The sequence below is a fragment of the Brachyhypopomus gauderio genome, chromosome 5 (genome assembly GCF_052324685.1).
Source record: "Brachyhypopomus gauderio isolate BG-103 chromosome 5, BGAUD_0.2, whole genome shotgun sequence".
Classification (NCBI taxonomy): domain Eukaryota; kingdom Metazoa; phylum Chordata; class Actinopteri; order Gymnotiformes; family Hypopomidae; genus Brachyhypopomus; species Brachyhypopomus gauderio.
This window is the reverse complement of record NC_135215.1, coordinates 34,065,174-34,085,375: the sequence shown is the minus strand read 5'-3', so window position 1 is coordinate 34,085,375 and position 20,202 is coordinate 34,065,174. Positions and strand designations below refer to the sequence as shown.

The following is a 20,202-nucleotide window of genomic DNA, read 5'->3' as shown; positions in this document are numbered from 1 at the left end:
TCTTTAACAGAGATGACCAACATTGAGTCGATTCTTGTTGTTGAACTGAGACGATAGATGTGATTCACTATAAAGAATTTAAATGTTCATATACCTTAATACAGTTCAAGCTGTCTGTCTGAGAAGTTAGAGTTATTGTTCTTTCTTCAAAGAGCAATCAGTTATTGATGACACTGTTCAGTTATTGGTGATCAAGGGAAATAATAAAATGTCCAGTTGGTTTGGCAAAGCAAAAATTCAGGATTATTATTTTAATTACTCATCATTACTCACTGCTTTTTGAAGAATTAATCTATTAACTTTTATGTCCATACTAACTACATCTTTTATCTTGTCTATCTTTTGATGTAATCTGTTCATTGGGGCAGTCATGGCCTGGTGGTAGGGAACTGGTCTTGTGACTGGAGGGTCGTGGGTTCGATTCCCAGACCTGAGGCCATGACTGAGGTGCCCTTGAGCAAGGCACCTAACCCCAACTGCTCCCCGGGCTAGGGCTAGGGCTGCCCACCGCTCTGGGCATGTGTGCACCACAGCCCCCTAGCAATCACTGGTGTGTGTGTGTGTGTGTGTGTTAACTGCACAGATGGGTTAAAAGTGGAGGACAAATTTCGATTGCGGTGTAAAAAAATCACAATTGACAAAATATGGCACATTTACATTTTACATTGTTCAGCAGGTGGCAGTATAACTTTAGGTCTTCTTTTTCTTAATACAAAACACAACAGACTTTTATATTCAATTGTATACCTCATGTGTCAGCACACAACTCTCTTTTTGTCATTAAAACACAAACATAAGCACGTGGAGTTCTCTAAACGTCACTGGCAGTTCACTATAGCTCATGGTCACCTGATGAAAATGAAGGATTTTCATATCATACACCAGAAGTGAGGTTTCGTATAAAAAGGTTAATGTAGTATGTAAAAAAAGTATGTAAAATATGTTAAGTATGGTGGTGTTGCTGAGTATGGTAGTATGCTGAGATGTTGAGGAGCTGTTATTTTTTTGTGCAAAAGTTCTGGGAATCCCTAGGGTTCATATGATCACAGCCTCCATCAAATACCAGATGTTAAGTCAAAATGCGGTGGCAACAGACAGCAGGATAACACTGGCTATGTTGACCTAGCTCTAGACCTTTGCAGTGGTAAACTAAGGAGGGCAGACAAGTTAGGATCAATAGATTGTCAGGAGATCTTTTAGTCTTGTTTTCTCCCACCTCACCCACCCAAAAATCTCTTTATTGCACTGCTGTGACGGTCCAGGGAACGTGCACAAAGTAGCCTAAAGAAAAGTTTGAAGATTTACATGTATGTTTATGAGTAAATTAGTCTTGTTGTTGTTGTTATTATTATTATTATTATTGTTATTATTATTATTTTAATATTCTTATCCTGCTTAAATGCTACATTCCCTTCGTATTTTGTAGCAAAAGCAAACATGTCATTTCTTTTAGGCTTTGTAAACGTCTCTAGACGTAGATTTATAGCCATCATGTTTCACTAACAGCAGTACGAATAGTTCATCTCTCAGTTGGTACCAGGAGAACAGAATCACATCACACGAGTGTCAGGAAAGACTTCTAAATAAAGCAGACATCTATTTAAACATTTGGTTACGAATAATGAATAAAATGATTCATTGTGTATTTATTAAACTTAACGTATCTTCGTTTAAAGACTACCGGTTGTTTTCGGCCCACACGATCGTAGAAACTATCGCGGGATTTTACGAAGATGACTTCTGTTGCCTCCACTCTCCTGTTTCAAAGCGGACCAGCCGCAGCTCAGGTGATCTCTATTAACCGAGCCCTCTTCCTGACGGACGTGTTCGTGACCCGGTTCGAGCGCCAGCTAGGGTCGCAGTGTCATTGTAATCATTCTTTCTTCAGCAAACCTCACCAGACACCCCACCCGATACCTGCTTTAGGTCCGGGAAAATGTCTTGTCCTGGAAACGCAGTGATGATCATTTTGGGAGTTTTGATGCTGCATGTAGTGTCTGCTGAGAACGGTAAGCTTTCTGCGGGATCTGTTCATCTTCAACATTCATTTGTGCTACTTTGTTTTCCTGTGGGTAGCGAGCTCCTTATGGTGCCGGTGTTTTTGTTTAACGGACGAGGATTGGCTTCGTTTAGGCACAGTTTAAAGCTCAAATAGATATTTTTTTTACCCCAACATGTACATATAACCTACTCAAACGAGCCTAATATATATAGTGCACCGAGGTGTAGCAGTGGACGGAGGTTTTATGCAGCCTCTGTCGTTAAGGCTTGAATGGGCGACATATGCTCACGGTTAGTCAAACCTAATAACGAAATGTTCCGGTGTTAAATAATAAACATACTAATCTTAAATGAATCTTTTAGGATACGTCGTCATCTTATTGCTCTGTGTCACAAATGGATTAAGTTGTATTTCCACGAACAGGCCTGTCTGACAGTCAATCCTGCGTCTCGGCTGAGGACCTGTTCGTATTCGGACTTTAGATTAAACCGTTATTGCATACAGCTTTTAGCTGATATTACTGTATTAACCCACTAAATTAGGAAATGATGGTGGCGCGAGATAAGCGCTTGCGCCCCGGTCCTCTGCAGCACCTGAAATAGAACCAGTTCACCCTGCTGCGTGCTTCTATTTATAGACTCCATGCAGCAGTGGAATGCATGGCGGTGATGTCCTGGTATAGCGTTCAAGTCTTTAATAATGGACTTTATTTAAAAATTCTGGTAAATCATGATGTCATAATTACTTTAACCGGAAATAAATTGCGATCTCGTGGTGCAAATTAAAACAACCCTTTTAAGCAGCGTCTCTGCATGTATCGGAGGCGTTGGGAGAACCTGAGAAATGTTCTCAAGTTCTAGAACCGCAGGTCAAGGACCTGCTTCACCTATCCTGTTTCCGGCGTTTAAACATTACACAAGAATCAAGGTAATGTAACGTCCACCAGCAGAACAAGAATATAGCCAAGCAGTGCAAACATCAACAGCCTGCATCACTAAGAAATCAAGTGGGATGTACAGGATGTTGTTTTAACGTGTTTTCTTTACGGTGCATCCATCCGTGTTTTGTTTTGCAAAAGCACAAGTTCTGATCATTGTGTAGAACACGCATGTATGCAGAAAACAACCACTGAGAAATAGTAGGAAGAGTATTCATAGATTTTTTTTGTTGAGCTCATTCATAAAAATATACTGTGAACTGAATGCAGAATTTTTTGAACGCGTTGAGATATTTTAGCCTGTGAGCAATGCTTTGCTTCCTGCCTTGGAGGAGACACTTTTTTTTGCTTGTTATCTCCCTCACAGACAGGCTCTGTTTATGTGCATACATTAGGCCCACTACAGCATCACAGTCCAGCCCACATCTCGGCCGTCAAGTGCATCAAATCTGCCCATCATGACTTCACGACTGAAGACCCATGTTATGGTCGTGATTTTTAAGCAGGTTTTAATGGGTGGATTCAATGAATTGATAGTTAATGTAGGTCAGTACATTGAACACTTGGTTTTTATATTGTGGTTTTGCTACACATTGAAAGTTGCTTTGCAAGAGATGGTTTTTGCATTGGCCTTTAGTGGTTAAAGAGGCAGAACTTGTGTTCTGTTTCAGAGAATCAGCAGGGTTCAAAATTATCAGAATAAGCTTGGGTACAGTCAGATGTGTTTAACTTTGTTATATATATATATATATATATATATATATATATATATATATATATATATATATATATATATATATATATATATATTACAGTTTTTTACAAATTTTGCAAACTACACAATGGCAAAGTATCCTAAAAAATTACGGTGGAAGTGACAGAAGAAACTTTGTAAAATATTTTTTGCTTTAAATTTTAATGTTATTTGATTTTAATTCTACACATTTGCTTTGTTCAGTTCGTTGGTTATTTTAGCTTCTATTGTGCTGTTGCTTTTGCGTGACCTTGATCTGGGTTTCAAAAATTTTGTTTCCTAGCAGGTTATTTAAGCTATTGTCTTTAATATCTTTAAAGCTACAGTCTGTCCTCTGAGAATATCCATGGAACATCAACAGTCCCTCAGAGCACGCAAAAGGGACACTTCCTTCCTTATGTCTTATATAGATTACCACTTAGTTCCTGTTTATAATGCCCAAATGTGAGTTATTCTTTGATACCAAGGAAATTTATAGCACATTTATGTTTGCAGATTTGTCAGTATTGTCTCAGTATGATGCATTCAGTATAGTTTATGCGTGGGTAGTGGTGTGTAGGCTCTATGGTCCTCGAGCCCTCTGATGATATCGGTAGGTACCTGCTTGGTTGCTGTAGCATGCTTCTATGGAAACAGAGAGTTTGTCTTTCAGAGCACACCCACACAAGAATAGTAAGATGTCTCAATGAAATGTTCAGCATCAAAGCATTTTACATTCAGAAGCACTGTTCAAGGTCATCACGCTTCGTTTATGGTCTTGGATTTTTAAGATCCTTGTTTTCTTTTTCAAAACTGTTTATTTTAAATGCTTGTTTTCTTTTCAACCACTGCCTTAAATGATCTCGTATTGTTCATTTATTGAACACTTCTTTTGATTTACTGTGGATTTAATTATTTTATCTTATTTCTTTCAAAAACACTCCCCTTTTCCTTCATCCTTTTCCCCCCTGTCAACCTCTGCATCCTCACCCTGTATCTTCATCCCCTTTCTCTGCCATCTCACCCTGTCCCTTCTCAGCAGGCTTCTCATACATCTCCTTTGTCAGGGACTAAACTGGCCGGTGAGTTGTTTGAGCTGTGCTGTGATGATGCAGGAAGCCCCGCCCCTGAGCTCCACTGCTTGTATGCGGAAGAGAATTGGGCTGATGGGCGGTCACTTCTTCCAGGCTTGTGCAATGGTGCCTGTGTCCAACTTCCTCAGCGCGGCCCACGGAGTCTGTGGCATCTTTGTCATTATGCAGAATGCCACAGAGGATTTTATAAATTCAGAACCAGAATAGACCTGTAGCCATTAAGAACTCCTCAGAATCCGTGACCCACCAGATACCTCGTTGCGGAGTGAGTCCATTAGCTGCAGTGTCTCTTGAGTGGTAGGACAAGTTGCGCAGCCATGTCTCGGTAATCCCTGTGTTCATTGCTCATTTAGTGTCGGTGACCAAGGAAGGAAACGCATCTTGCCCTCGTCTGCTTCACACTGAATAGCTGAGCTCTAGTATCCCACTCCACTTGTGACTGCAACATACAAAACCAGTAATGGCCTCAGTAACCTTTAAGGTCTTTGCTCTCGAGAATCCGTCATCGGATCCTACGCCTTCTGTAGTGAACATAGACTGATTCCAAAGTGTTTTGTGCTACACTTTTTTAAAACTACAATTTTAAAATAAAGAAATAAAATGTCATCCTTTAAGACGTTTGAACTCTGAATATCTTACAAAACATGTAGATGTTTTGCAAGATATTTGCAAAAACTCAAACATTAAAATAAAGTGTTGACTGAAATTGTGATAAGGCAAGTCACTAAATTTAACACAATATTACAGGGTCCAAGAGATACAGATTTGTCACCCTTTATCATGTTTTTTTATACAGAAAGTCTATGGTTGTTTCTACAATTCAGTGCTTTTTCTAGTATTGCAAGTTGTATCCCCTGTTCACTATTCTAATGAATGTTGAAAGTTGAAGTTGTATGGACTTTAATCAAGCTGTTGAAAATGTCTGTTTTAGCATAGTGAGCTCATTTTGGAGTTGGGAGTCCTCTGAAGATCACGTCGATACAGCACTAGTAGCAATCCCAGAGTATTTCTACTTGGTGAAATAAATTTAAATTTTATTTGAAAGTCCTGAGAAATACGTTTTGCTTATTTTTTTCTTCATAGGAATTGCTTTAAAAGGACCAATTGTGTTTACACAGGAATACAGTTCCTCCAAGTATAGTATTTTTATACTGTATACAGTATTTTTTTATTTACTATTTTGCAATGTGTTTTACAAAGTTCCACTTCTCTTACTCATATGGTCATCCCCACAGGTTCTCTCTGCATTCAAGTCCTCTTCAACTTGCCCTGCAGTGTGTTCTGTTTAGAGCTGATCTAGAACCTGTGTTTTCAGACCTGGTGATCACTTCCTCTGAACACCTCATCCTGCCTACGGGGTCCTCCAGCCCAGTCAAACTGTATTGTAACCTGACTAGCACGAATACCCTTAACGGGAACTTCTGGACGAAGAATGGGGATGAGATCGCACGGATATCGATCCCCACAAACTACATGGAGCACATGTAAGGACCGTGTGTGGTCATGTTTACATGAGCTGTTGATTATAAATATTGAGGTGTGTGTGTGTGAGAGAGAGAGAGAGAGATTCAAAATTGTAGTTAAGTATACAAAGTTTCCAGAGACACTGTTATTTCAGTTTCATTTGGAGTCACAAATTAGTGACTCCAAATTAGCCTGATGCAGTACACAGAGGCTTCACCCTCTGTTTGTGATGAACCTTTCCCCATGACCCTGGCCTTAGAAAGTGTGAAGTGAAGACTAGACAGAGCAGACTGCTAGTTTGTTTTGACTTTTTCAAGCAGGTCATTGCAGTAGAGAGAGAATCTATGCAGCAGAATGTGCATAAATCATCTGAAAATTGAGAGCATGTAAAAACAGAGACCCAAACTAAATTCCTGAACCAGGGGTCGGCAACCCAAAATGTTGAAAGAGCCATATTGGACCAAAAAAACAAAAAACAAATATGTCTGGAGCCGCAAAAAATTAAATGCCTTATAATGAAGGCAACACATGCTGTATGTATCTATATTAGCCTACTATCAAAATGACTAAGTTAGCTACAAATACATAATGAGCATTCATGATTAAATGTTTATTCTCCCTGCAGTGTATTCTGTAGTAGGGGTGTCACGATTCTCTAAATTCTCGATTCGATTGTATTTCCGATTTTAGGGTCACGATTCGATTCAATTCTCGATTTACAGCAGAGAGGCCTATGCCAGTTTTAGATTAGTCTATGGTCAGTCATTGGTTTGATTAATCAAATTTACAATATCTTATTTCAAAAGGTGGGTTTGATATAAGCGATGCAAAGTCATACAAGTGATCTGTAATACACCACATTAGGCACTAATGGTCAAATTTAAATAAATTAAGATAAATGTAACAATCTTGTTATCAGTGGAAAACAACAAAAACAAACAAATAATAACAAAAATGAGGTCACAGAGAGTACATGCTATCTAGTGGCTTTTATCTAGTGGTAGCAGCAATGTGCAACATAAAATAAATAATAAAAAAATACAGGAACAGTGTACAAACTAATAGAACAAATAGTCTTAACAAACTAAAGTCTATCCTACAAAATTTATTTAAAAACTAATTCTTTAGTGTCCAGGGTTGCCAACTCTCACGCATTGAGCGTGAGACACATGCATTTAACCGTTTTCACACGCTGTCACGCCACACTTCCGATTTCTCACACCGAAAAAAAAAATCTAATTTACCTCTGATCCACATCTGATTCAATGAGTTGAGTTACTAGTTCGCTCTGGCGCCAACCACTGTCGATCGATCGTGATATAATACTTAATTTGTGTCCATTTTACGTCCCCGTCAACAATTTACACTCGCCACCTCCTCCAGGTTCAAATCTCACTCCAAGCGATCTTCAAAAGTTGGCAACCCTGAGTGTCTTCAAACATGGAGGGCAACACTTTAGTTGTAAGATTATACTTTCGCGAGTGACCGTAGCGCGCGACTCCCCACACCTCGCGCGAACCTCCGCAAACGGCGGAGGCGTTTAAACTTGGCGCGTCACGTTCTGTGCAGTGTTGTCCGAAACGATATGTGGTAGTATAAAGAAACTTAAAACAGGGGAATGAACATTTACCTGATGAATTTTAATGTTGCTTTGTGTTTCAGGTTTGAAAAGTGCTGAGATTTAGGCTAAAGTACTTGACAATGCTTGAAATTGGAACTACTTCGTTTCACAACAAATATCTGTCTGACTGAACAGTTCTCTTGTATTACGTTAACAAATACGAGCCTCTTGTAATTCCAGGACGAAACATGAGAGAACGTGAAGACGTTAAGATTGGGCGTTTTGAAAATAAACAACCATTAAATAATGTGATTAAAAGCGCATTATTTCGAGTCATTACGAGTATATGTATAAATATTTAACTTAATTAGGTTTAACGTGCTGGGAATTATTAAAATGGACCTTGAAAGTTACGTACAAGCGCTTTAATTCCACCTTGTAAAGGTGTATGAGCCCAGCAAACATGACTTGGTTCATGGCACGCGAAGTTACAAAATTCGAGATGTGCACGACTTCGCGATTCGCTAGCGCGCGAGACCTTTCGCGCCGGTGTGTTTACAACAGCCACCTGCCTCATCTCGCCCTGCTAATAGACACGTGTGTCGCAGGCTATGACGCAAATCTTCATTGACATAAATGTTGAAATTTAATTTAATTTATTCTACACATTCTTACAGCATTGGAAAACGTTAAGAATGTTGGTGTCATGTTTGTCTCCTACAAAAACTATATTAAAACAAAAAATATATTTCTCTCCTCCATCTTTTTACATTTTCAAACATTTTTGAAAAAGCTCCAGGGAGCCGCTAGGGCCGCGGGTTGCCGACCCCCGTTTCTCAAAGTTCATCTAGATAATAGAAAACGTGTTCCTTTTACATTTACATTTGTTGAAACAACAGTTACACAGTAATCATGCCATTATAAATGTGTATTATAAACAGATAACTAAGAGTGGTGTGCCTTGCTAAGTATGACAACCACAGGTCACTCCTGGTCATGCAGGAACCAAAGCTGACTCAACATTAAATTAAAATTTAAAGGTTAAAACACATGCACACGTGTGTGTGTGTGTGTGTGTGTGTGTGTGTGTGTGTGTGTGTGTGTGTGTGTGTGTGTGAGAGAGAGTGTGAGAGAGAGATACATCATTGTATTAAAGATTATGTAGCAGCTGGTTGCTAAGAAACATCACACAGCTGCTTTCTTCAGGTGACTGGTGAGAATAGTTGGTGTCACCATTAATCAATTAACCATCGTTTTTTTTCTTTCTTTCTTCAAACACAGAATCACCAAACCAAGGATGGAGGATGCAGGCGAATACATGTGTGTGTACACATTTGATATGGCCCCTCCAGTTAATGCCACAATCGAGGTGAAAGGTATGACTTCCATCTGTAAGCACCATGTACAACTGCCTGCAATTATTAGTGCATAGTAACTTATTGATTATTTTTCCATATCCCTGAAAGCTGAGTACTCATAAACTACTTCATGGAATCCAGAAATGTTTTCCAGTGCTTTAGAGCACAGCCAGTGGCCTCATTGAAAATTATACTGTGCCCTGTCCTTTTGGAGACTTTTATTTTTACATGGGGTAATCTGAGTTATTGGGCCTTATTCTAGAATGATTGCTGCATTTCACATCATTAGACTCTTTCTTTAAGGTGAGTTTGTCCCTCTATTGAAAAGTCCATTGTTGTTATCCCAATGCCTCTTATTTGAGTTATTCCTCAGACTATTATTCTGCTGCTTCTTCTTCTTCCTCCACACCTTTCTGCAATTAATACAACCCAAACCACTTAACGTACAGACTCCGTTCAAACTGTGTTTCAAAGGTCTTGGAATTGTAATTTTTAATAAATAAATAAAAATGTAAACTTCCCATAGGAATGAATGGCAGAATGTTCAGAATTTCAAGTTAAGAGTGTGTTAAGTATGTGCTGTCATGAAAAATGATCAAAATCAGAATTGGCTTTTTCACAATTTGTCAGTGTGTTTAACTTGTCATAAATCAGACATTTTTGTGTGAAATCACAAACGATTGCACTAAAATCATCGTCAAGGGGTCCTCTCTCACCATCTCCGTTTTTTTACCATTTGTTCAGAGGGTGCAAATCGGACTAAAACAAGGTTTCTCCACTAAGAGAAGCAGTGATAGTTATTTTGATTTATTTTGAATGTCTCTACCCCCTCCCCCCACACACGCACATGCATACATACATACATGCATCTCTCTCACAGCCACACATACACGCATACCCACTCCACACAGATGCACACACCTAAGGAGGTGTTATCATACACACTGCACAAGTTCATACACATAACATATGCAACATGTACACGTGGCCCATCTCCCCATAAATAATAATAAATATTTGATAAACCGCCTTAAAAATAAATAATATTTTATTTGTTTTATTTGCAACATTTTACGTCAACAAGTTACGTTCGCCCCAGTACAGTATTGGTATATGTCTGAAAATTGTCTGGCCCACAGGTCAGAGCTCTCTGCCAAATCTGGCCCATAGAAAAATATAGTTGAATAGCCCTGCACTAGACTCTACACACATTACACTCTAACCCTCTCACAACCAGCGACTCGCCCCTCCCCCACACACACATACATCTCTGTCTCTCACACACACTCACAACTAAGCTGTTCACCTACACACTATAGACACTATACACACTTCCATACACACTGCACACACTGAGTACACCACGTTGTACTCACACTTGCCTACAATCATACCATATACTCACCTTCATTCACACACAATCACTCTGACATGGCGCACACACAGACACATACCTAAGGTGTTCTTCACCTTCACAGACACACAAATGCACACCATGCACAGACTGTATACACATTGTACACACCTTCATACACACTGCACACACCATTGTACACACACACACACTCGCCTTCATTCATGCTGTACACACACGATCATTCACACACACTCGCACGCGCACCCCCCCTCCAAACACACACCTTCATACACATAACATATGCAACATGCACCATACACACTACACAACTTCATACACATTTTTCCAACACACCTTCATATACACCACATACATTCCCATACACAGCTTAATACACACTAGACTCTACACATGCTACTCAAATCTTGGTCCCAGGCAGGGCATTGATCTTATGTTTCCTCATTCAAAGGTATTAGCCATAACCTTAGAAAGAACGGGGCACACCTTTTCCAGCCCTCTCGCATTTCCTTCAGGAAATGCAAATCTAGTTTGATGGCTTGAAAAGTCCTATTGTTATCCCTCATACTACTTATAATTATTCCACTTCTTCCATCCATTTCTGCAATTAATACAGCCCAAACCACTTAACGTACAGACCCTGTTCAAACGGCATTTCGAAGGTCTCAGCTCAGATCTGTGCCATTATTATTATTATTATTATTTTAGTTGATTGAATTGGTAGTTTTTAAATAAATTGAGGTTAAAAACTTTTAAATTTCCCATAGGAATGAATGGTGGAATTTTCAGAATTTCAAATTATAACTGCCAGTTAAGAGTGCGTGCTGTCATGAAAAATTATTAAAACCTGCTGGATAAACTGCTGTAAAATTCTTAAGCCTTCACCGAGGAGCTCCATTTAAATTGTAAATGGTAGAAAAACACATTCTGGCAGGCGTAATCATTTGATCAATTAGTTTGAGTTATGAGGATTTGTTTGGCCCTAGGCGGTGAAACTGCCCCATTGGCTCCCATGTAAATTTCTCAAAATTAGAACTGGCTTTTTTCACACGATCATACACCTTACACACTACAACACACATCTTCATACACATAACATATGCAACATACACCATACACACTACACAACTTCACACACATTTTTCCAGCATGCCTTCGTATATACCACATACATTCCCATACACCATACACAGCTTAATACACACTAGACTCTACACACACACACTACTCAAATCTTGATTCCAGGCAGATCATTGACCTTATGCTTCCTCATTCAAGGGTATTAGCCATAACCTTAATCAGAACAGGGCACACCTTTTCATGCCATCTCGTATTTCCTTCAGGAAATGCAAATCTAGTTCTTCTTCCACACATTTCTGCAATTTAATACAGCCTGAAACGCTTAACGTACAGACTCCTTTCAAACTGCGTTTCTTAGGTCTCAGTGCTGTAACTTGTGCTAATCCATATCTGTTACAGTCACTCGGGGAGTGCCACAAGGTTCTATTCTTGGTTCCCTGTTATTTATCTTATATACATACTTCCTCTTGGCAATATTATCCATTCCTTTAGTCTCAATCTTCTCTTCTACACTGATGACACACAGATATACCTCAATTTCAATTCCACAGATACTTTCCCTATTGCTGTCCTGCATCTAGGAGATAACACACTGGCTAAACAGCAACTTCCTTAAACTCAATCACAAAGTCAGACATTTCTGCCTTTTCTAAATGCAGTCTAGTTGTTTGACACTTCAGTCAGCCAGTAATCTATTGTACGTAATCTAGGTGTTTTGTTTGACTCTTGTCTCATGTTTGTCCCACATATCAATTCTGTCTATAAGTCTCCTTTTCTCCATCTCCATATCATTGCTCGGCTTCTCCCCATACTCTCACTTACAGATGCTGAAACCCTGGTCCATGCATTCATCACTTCTAGATTGGATTACTTTAACTCACTGCTGTATGGTCTACCACTGAAAACACTACGCACTCTTCAGTACATCCAAAATTCTGCAGCCAGAGTTAAAATTTTTTTTAACACATTACTCCTATCCTCCATCAACTACACTGGATTCCTGTCTCAGAACGCATCTGCTACAAAATCCAACTAATGACTTTTAAAGCCTTGCATAGCCTCACACCTGTTTATCTCTCTAACCTGTTTCTCCCTCGAGTCCCATCACGTCAGCTCAGGTCCTCTAGCTCAGGTCTACTAACCCTCTCAACACACAGACTTTCCACTATGGGTGGCAGATCTTTCAGTGTTGCTGCCCCCGCTCTCAGGAACTCTCGACCTTCTTCTGTTTGTTCTTCTGCCTCTCTTCTTATCTTCAAAGCTCAGCTAAAGACCTTTCTTTTCTTTCAGTACTTCCATTCTCACTAATACTCCCTAACCTTGCCGTGGCCTGGCGGCTAGGGAACTGGTCTTGTGACCGGAGGGTCGTGGGTTCAATTCCCAGACCTGAGGCCAGGTGCCCCTGAGCAAGGCCCTTAACCCTCAATTGCTCACTTGTATAAAAAATGAGATAAAAATGTAAGTCGCTCTGGATAAGGGTGTTTGCCAAATGCCATAAAATGTAAATGTAGATTGGGTGTCTGTAGTGTTTGACTGGAGAAAGTTTGTGATCTCTTCACACTATGCGCTTTAGCATCTGCTGACCCCACACCATCAGTTTACGTGTCCTATCACTTCATGGCTGAGTTACTGTCTTTCCCAAACACTTCCTACAGCTGACAGTTGACTGTTGAATATTTAGGAGCGAGAAAATTTCATGACTGGATTTGTTGCACAGGTGGCATCCTATCATGGTTCCACGCTAGAATTCACTGAGCTCCTGAGACCGACCCATTCTTTCACAAGTGTTTGTAAAATGTCTGCATGCCTAGATGCTTAATTTTATACACCTGTGGCCATGGAAGTGATTGGAACACTTGATTCTGATAATGTATATGGGTGAGCGAATACTTTTGGCAATATAATGTACCTTAGGTGCTCTTCAACTACAGACACACACCATACACAAATTGTATACACCTTCATACACACTGCACACCCACACATATTCACCTTCATTAATGCCATATACACACACACTACTCACCTTCATACACATCATGCACACCATACACACTGCACAACTTTATACACATTTTTCTATCACATCTTCATACACACCACGTACATTTCCACACATCAACTCTTGGTCCCAGGCAAGGCATTGATCTTATGCTTCCTCATTCAAGGGTATTAGCCGTAACCTTAATCAGAACACGGCACACCTTTTCAAGCCCTCTTGTATTTCCTTCAGGAAATGCAAAGCTAGTTAGATATTTGCAGAAGTAACATGAAACCATTGTTTTGAACTAACTGAACTAACGAAATTACTGTTCAATACATCAGGTTGAACCACATAAAAGCAATCTCCACAGCAACAACACAGCTTCCAATTCTAAAATAGAAACTGTTTGCCCTAAAATTATTGCTGCTAGTCTGAGTCATGTACAAATACAGTAGAATAGCAAAGACCCTCGGTTCACGTCTCCCTGGGAACGCTGGCCAGAGTGTATAATTCGCCAGCCTCTGATTGGCTGTCCCTGCCTGTGCTATGGAGACGTGGCTGTGGATTGCAAAAAATGTCAAACACCTTCATTATTTGGCAGTTTTTATATACCTAGTACAACATCTAGTTATTGTCTGTGTATTTAATTTGTGTATATATACGTTTATGTACACAAATATAATTTTGTGGAATTTAAGTCCCAAAACGAGGTGACCCATGACTAAAGTAGCTGTCGGAAGAAGATGGATGAGGGTGTTCGCAATGATGCTGCAGTAACTATGAATATCAACATCACAAACTGCTAAATAATGTAACTTGAAGGTTTGTCACTGTTTATAAATGCAGTGAGCAGCATAGCTATGCACAGTATGACTTCTCAAGACAGACCAGACCACACGGTCTTCCTGCCCTCCAGCTTGTCGTGTGCTGTGCTTTATTTGATTTTATACCTTGTCTGTGTCATTTTGAATCCATCCTTCAGGGAGTTTCTGTTGACCATGGCTATTTTATTCAAAATGAAGTACACATTTATAGTGGTAATTATTTTCAACTTGAGTCTTTCATTTATCTGGATTTGATGTGCTTTTTGTTTGTTTTTGTGAGTAGTGTATTTTCATCACTTATGCAGCTTGGAGTGTGCTAGTCAAAAGCATTTATAAAAAGGAAGCACAAAACTGATTCTCTCGGGTTCCTGTTTTACTGCACCATTTCTAGCGCTGTACCCTGTCTAGGAATAAAAGACAAATTCATGAAATCAAGTGATGGGATACAGGCCAGAAAAACTGTAAGCCTATCTTCTGTTCTGTCTATCTGTCTGTTTCTCTTTGTGTTTCAGGTGTTGCAACATTAATGATTAGTGCCAGTATGTGTAGCTGTTTTTGACATGGCTGGCTACACTTTGCTGTGCAGCACATGCAGAGTCTTGTATGAATGACACACAACTTGGAATCTGAGAAAGGGCATGATGGCATCACACAGTATCAATGTGACTGCATTCCAAGTTTGGCTGGAAAGTCTTTTACATTGAAATTCCTTCCATACCCATAAAAAAATCGGAATAACTATATGATCCATTAGTGAATTACGCAAAATTAGTAAAATGCAAATTTAGTAAAATGCAGAATTATTTTGCACACTGTATACGAGTCCTTTATATTGCTGTTAAAGATGTAGGCAGTCAGTTGGAAATTAAGGTAAAAATTCATGGCGTTTTAGCATATACTGCACACCTGTCTCTCTTCTCATTGGTTGTACTGTGTTCTGCAGTAGCAGATGGCAGCCTGTCCGAGGGAGTGGGGATTAAATTTTATATTCTGAGTCCTACCCCACCCTCCCTGCCTTGTGCGCTTGCTCGCTCTCTCTCTCTCTCTCTCTCTCTCTCTCTCTCTCATATGCATGCATGCTCTCTTTCTGTCTCCTCCCCCTGTAAAGCTGTAGGAATTTCAGTGCAGTGTTGATGGTATTTGTCATTTTTAGTGTTTTATTTAAATTATCTGCTGTTTTCTATTTATATATTTGTTCTCCTTTGTCCTACGTCTGTTACTACCTCCTCACTACTAATACATGAGGAAAAAAAAATTTAGATGAAAAGGATCAATAATGAGGGTAATAATGGCACATGGCACATCGACATGACCGAGAACAGACGCTCTTATAACCTTTCTTTAAGACATCCATATATGTATACATTTTATAAGCTACTCGGATTTATTAATTTTTCTTTGAGAGGTTGATGAGCAAGATTTTCAGCGTTTGGTTTCTAACACCTGAAAATACTGAAGAAAATCACACACAGTTCACACTTTCTTTCAAGGATTCATCTTCCGTAGAATTTCCTTAAATTAAAGGCCATGTGAATCACCTATAAAAATAATTAAAGCTGGGGGAAAAAAAGAAAATGCCACCCACTGCAAGAGAGAAGGGGAGGTGAGGGGATTTCTGCAATAAGACCTCTTTTGTTGTTGCCCTTATCTTTCGTCCCTTTGCTTCTGTCCTTCAGCCGCTCCAGAAATCATCGGACACAAGCGCAGCGAGAATAAGAATGAGGGTGAAGGAGCGGTGCTCTACTGCAAGTCCGCGGGCTACCCTTATCCTGTCTGGCTCTGGCGCAAATTGGACAAAGGGGCACACACTGTACGCATCCCTTCCTTTCCATCATAGTGGATGTGGCTTGAAAAACCAGACAACTGCCTTCTACAGTCTTGATCCCCAATCCCCACCCCCAAAGTCCAAAGTCTGTATGCATATTTGTGTCCTGTTTGTGCCATGGCCTTTGCTGTTTTATCTCTCTTTCACATCCTGCTTCCACTATCCCTTAATCTCACTCCTTTTCTCTTAAATGACCTTGCAGGATATTGACAACTCCACTGGACGCTTCTTCATCAACAGCAAGGACAACTACACAGAGCTGTCCATTACTAAGTTGGACATCGACTCCGATCCCGGGGAGTACGAGTGCAATGCCACCAACATTCTGGGCTCCGCCGTCATGGTCTCAGTGTTGCGTGTGCGGAGTCGTCTCGCTCCCCTCTGGCCCTTTCTTGGGGTCCTAGCTGAAGTCATCATCCTGGTCCTCATCATTGTCATCTATGAGAAGCGTAAGAAGCCCGATGATGTGTCTGACGGTGAGTTAACGTGTGAAGTCCAGCTAGTGGTCTGTGGGCACCGTTTGCTACTGTTTATGAATGTCATCTCTGTGTTTGGTGGATAAATACATTTGAAATGCACTCATAAGTGCTGATGTCATCTTTTTTTTTTATTGGTTTGATATGAATTTCAAGGGTTTATGGTTGACGTTTAATTAATCAAGAGTCATTCTAAACTGTTCTTTTTACCTCTGCAGCTTCTCAGAGCTAACTCTTTGGAACAATGTGCACCATTATCCGATACTGATCTGCACTCACACTTAATAATTCAGTCTCACCAGGTCCAACCCAAACACACGCACACACTCTAGTACACCATGTGATGTCAGTAATACTGGCCCCAATCCGATATACAGGAGAAATGTGACTCTGTATTGTATGTGTAGCTTGTGCATATTCAATTATTTATGTCTGCGGAGGTCCAGGCCCAAGGCCCTTTGTTTTCATTTGTGCTATATTGGAATGTAAGGTCGGCTGTACCTGCAGCAGGTCTGACCGAGTAGGCCATGTAGCACCTTATGCACCTGCAAGAATAGGCAAAGTTTTGTGATGGTTTTTGGTGGATTAACACATGGTTTTGTGTTGTGTGGTTAATTCAGATGGCACAAAATGTTTTCTTGCTAAATGTTTTAGAACAATGACTGCTAATAACCTGTGATCTGAGCTGTTGAATACTGCCATCTGGTGGCTCAATTTTTTAATTCTTATAGAATTACAGGAAATGCTTTGGTGAGGCTAGATTTGATCTCAAGTGTTGGACTAGAAAGTAATCTTTACAGTGGAGGTTTTTTACAGTGTTTGATACTATAACACACACCCTTTCTCCCTAATTTGCATAACCTTAAACATTTGTGTGGTAAGTGCGAGAACCTGCATGATCCTGGAGTCTGAATGTGGTGTGTTCATCCAGGCATGATCCTGGAGTCTGAATGTGTTCATCCAGACATTTTCCTCCCACATTATGATCTGCATTATATTCTCCTGTCTCTGGCTTGAATCTTGTGTTTTGTGTTTGTATTTTACTTTCATAGAAATTTAAATGTTTGACTTTTTCTCTTAACATTTTATATTTAAGCTGCTATCTTAGACTTTTATCTTCAAGAATTTGATTAAAATACAAGCATGAAATTTCAAAATGCTTTTACTCTTTTGGTTTAATTACCATGACATGCGTTTAATGTATCGGAGGCGAAGACGATTCGTGAATCAGCACATGGCTTCAGCTCTTTCATTCCTCAGTCCTGTCATATTCAACAGCATCTTTTGAATGACCACAAAAAACTGTGAAAGCTTAACATAGATGGGGTGATTGATGTTATGCATGGTAGAATGCATCGCATCTGTCTGACGTGTTGTATCACTTTAAACTTGCTTGTAAGAGGTTGATATTGCCAAAGATCCAAAACTAATATGAAAAATGTTTTGTTTCTTTATCTGTTCAAGACGATGAAGCAGCTGGCCCAGCGTAAGTATCAACCTGTTTATTTATGTGCCTCATTACCACTATGGTGAGAGTGACACCTGCTGGACATGTAACCTGCCCCACAAATGCACTCAAAAGCTTCAACTTTTAACACACCTGATTTAACTAATGTGTTCTGAAGGTCAAGATTAACAAGATCATTTGTCTGCTGCTGAGCTGTAGTTAAAAGCATGTGGTTGATGGCAACCAGTTCAGTGAGACGAGCATAATATGCTACAGTCTTGTACAGAAGTGAACTTGATGGTATTGCATATTTTTTTTTAAAGCTTATTATGCTGGTTTTTCTTATTTTGGATATGAAAGTGGATTAAAGTGCAGTGTTTAGGCCTCAGTGTGTTGCTGTGTATATATTGCTTCCGACTGATCACACTGCATTGATGCATAAAACAGTGTTATTTATTTATTTTTGTTTAAATGAATCATTCTTCTCACAACTCTTTCAATTATCTTCTATCAAGACCTCTACAAAGTTTGTTTGCTGAGTGATACTCTGATATCATTTCCAGGAAAACTAATTCAACTAACAATCATAAAGACAAAAACCTGCGTCAGAGGAACACAAACTGAGCTGAGTAGTAGTAAGGTAAGTAGACATGGCTACGGTTTTGTTGAATTTTTGACAAACGCTGAATATCCTGTTCTTTTCCCTTTTGTATTTCTAAATGTGTTTGTTTGTTTTTAGATACAGACATTCATATCATGACCACATGAACGTAACAAAGAAAAAGTATATTGGGACTAAGAAAGAAGTATTGGTGAGACAAAAAAAGCATACAACCACTTGAGGCATGCCTTACGATGTGAAGAGGATATTTGATGGGAATGAACCATTATTAGTGATGGTGTGAATAATATGAACACTTCATTGCATGATTGTGTTGCTTTATGTTTATCTTTGGTTTATATCGATTTTCTTTTTCATGTCAACAAATAGAGATATGTAGTGCATGCAAGATATTAACCTGCTGTTTCATACAGATTTGGGATTTTCAGTTATGTATTTCAGAGTGACTTTATGTAGATAATATTTATATTTGAAGGAAATCATCAACTTTTTTGATTTTTGTAAAGTTCATCATTTCACTGCATACCGTTTTTGGTAAGGTGACTTTAACAGATTATTTGAGTAAAAAGCTTCAATAACCGAAAAGGGCTTTACTATGTCCTACAATGTTTAGTTTGTACATATACTGTACATCAGTTTATTTATGTATGAATCAAGTCACTGGAAATATCCACAGTTATCTGAATGTTATTCATTCTGACACAGTGTTCAGATGTAATTGCGATTGTCCTTTTCTAATTGTAAACCTTATCTATCAATGTCTCAGCTTCTTCTGTATGCATACTATACAGCATGGCTTCTATCCTATGCAATATTTGTTCATATATAGTCGAATAAGCATTTTATTCATTTATTCTTTTCTCTTTTTTTGATTACTATTGGCTTTTGGTTGCGTATTGAAGCTTTAATATTATAGGTTTTCCATGAATAGCAAAGTGCACTGTTCAAACCATAAGTGACACATGACCGTATCCAGTCACGGGCTGCACCATTTCAGCTGTGAGCTCCTCGCCAGAGCAGTGGTCCTGCAGTGCAGAAGAGGAAACAAGACAAAGCAAACCCAACACACATGGTGTGGGTGATCATAAGACACATCCTTTGTCATTTTAACAATTAAAAACTCCAAAGTGAACAATTTCTTTTGTGTTCTTTATAAAAATCTGATTTTTTTTTTATCACACTACAAAACTTCATTTTTGTGAAAATATATTTGGAATTTTTGACCAAAATATGTTAGAGATTATGTCTATAAAAAGTGGTAAACCTCCCTAGATACTGAAGCAACACTAAATACTGGCTCTAGATATAATTAATTTAAATAAGATCAGCCAAAATAGTTGTGGTCCCGTGTGTGTAATGATTTGCCACAGTAATGTAGGCGGTACAACGCCAGCAGCTCCATCAACACCCTGTCTCTCAC

At 39.2% G+C, this 20,202-nt stretch overlaps 1 protein-coding gene across 4 annotated transcripts; it reads left to right on the top strand.

Moving 5' to 3' along the window:
* The first annotated feature begins 1,744 nt into the window (after nucleotides 1-1,744).
* nptna (neuroplastin a) lies at nucleotides 1,745-19,911 on the top strand. 4 transcript variants are annotated; one of them, XM_077007356.1, is made up of 8 exons: nucleotides 1,746-2,009; nucleotides 6,082-6,250; nucleotides 9,073-9,167; nucleotides 16,089-16,222; nucleotides 16,440-16,713; nucleotides 18,190-18,199; nucleotides 18,724-18,800; nucleotides 18,900-19,911. In XM_077007356.1, exons 1-7 carry the CDS (start codon nucleotides 1,937-1,939, stop codon nucleotides 18,782-18,784), a joined length of 816 nt encoding a protein of 271 aa, XP_076863471.1. In that variant the 5' UTR covers nucleotides 1,746-1,936; the 3' UTR covers nucleotides 18,785-18,800; nucleotides 18,900-19,911. The 4 variants fall into 4 exon arrangements, with proteins under 4 accessions (XP_076863467.1, XP_076863471.1, XP_076863470.1 ...); XM_077007355.1 differs by having other exon boundaries at nucleotides 18,187-18,199; XM_077007354.1 differs by having other exon boundaries at nucleotides 1,747-2,009; nucleotides 18,178-18,199.
* Nucleotides 19,912-20,202: the final 291 nt, after the last annotated feature.

What these genes read in the sequence shown, in the direction of transcription:
- nptna (XM_077007352.1), top strand. Translation starts at nt 1,937, where the DNA reads ATGTCTTGTCCTGGAAACGCAGTGATGATCATTTTGGGAGTTTTGATG. An exon ending in TGTAGTGTCTGCTGAGAACG is followed by an intron (nt 2,010 to 6,081) that starts GTAAGCTTTCTG and finishes CTGTGTTTTCAG; the next exon opens with ACCTGGTGATCACTTCCTCT. An exon ending in TGCCACAATCGAGGTGAAAG is followed by an intron (nt 9,168 to 16,088) that starts GTATGACTTCCA and finishes TCTGTCCTTCAG; the next exon opens with CCGCTCCAGAAATCATCGGA.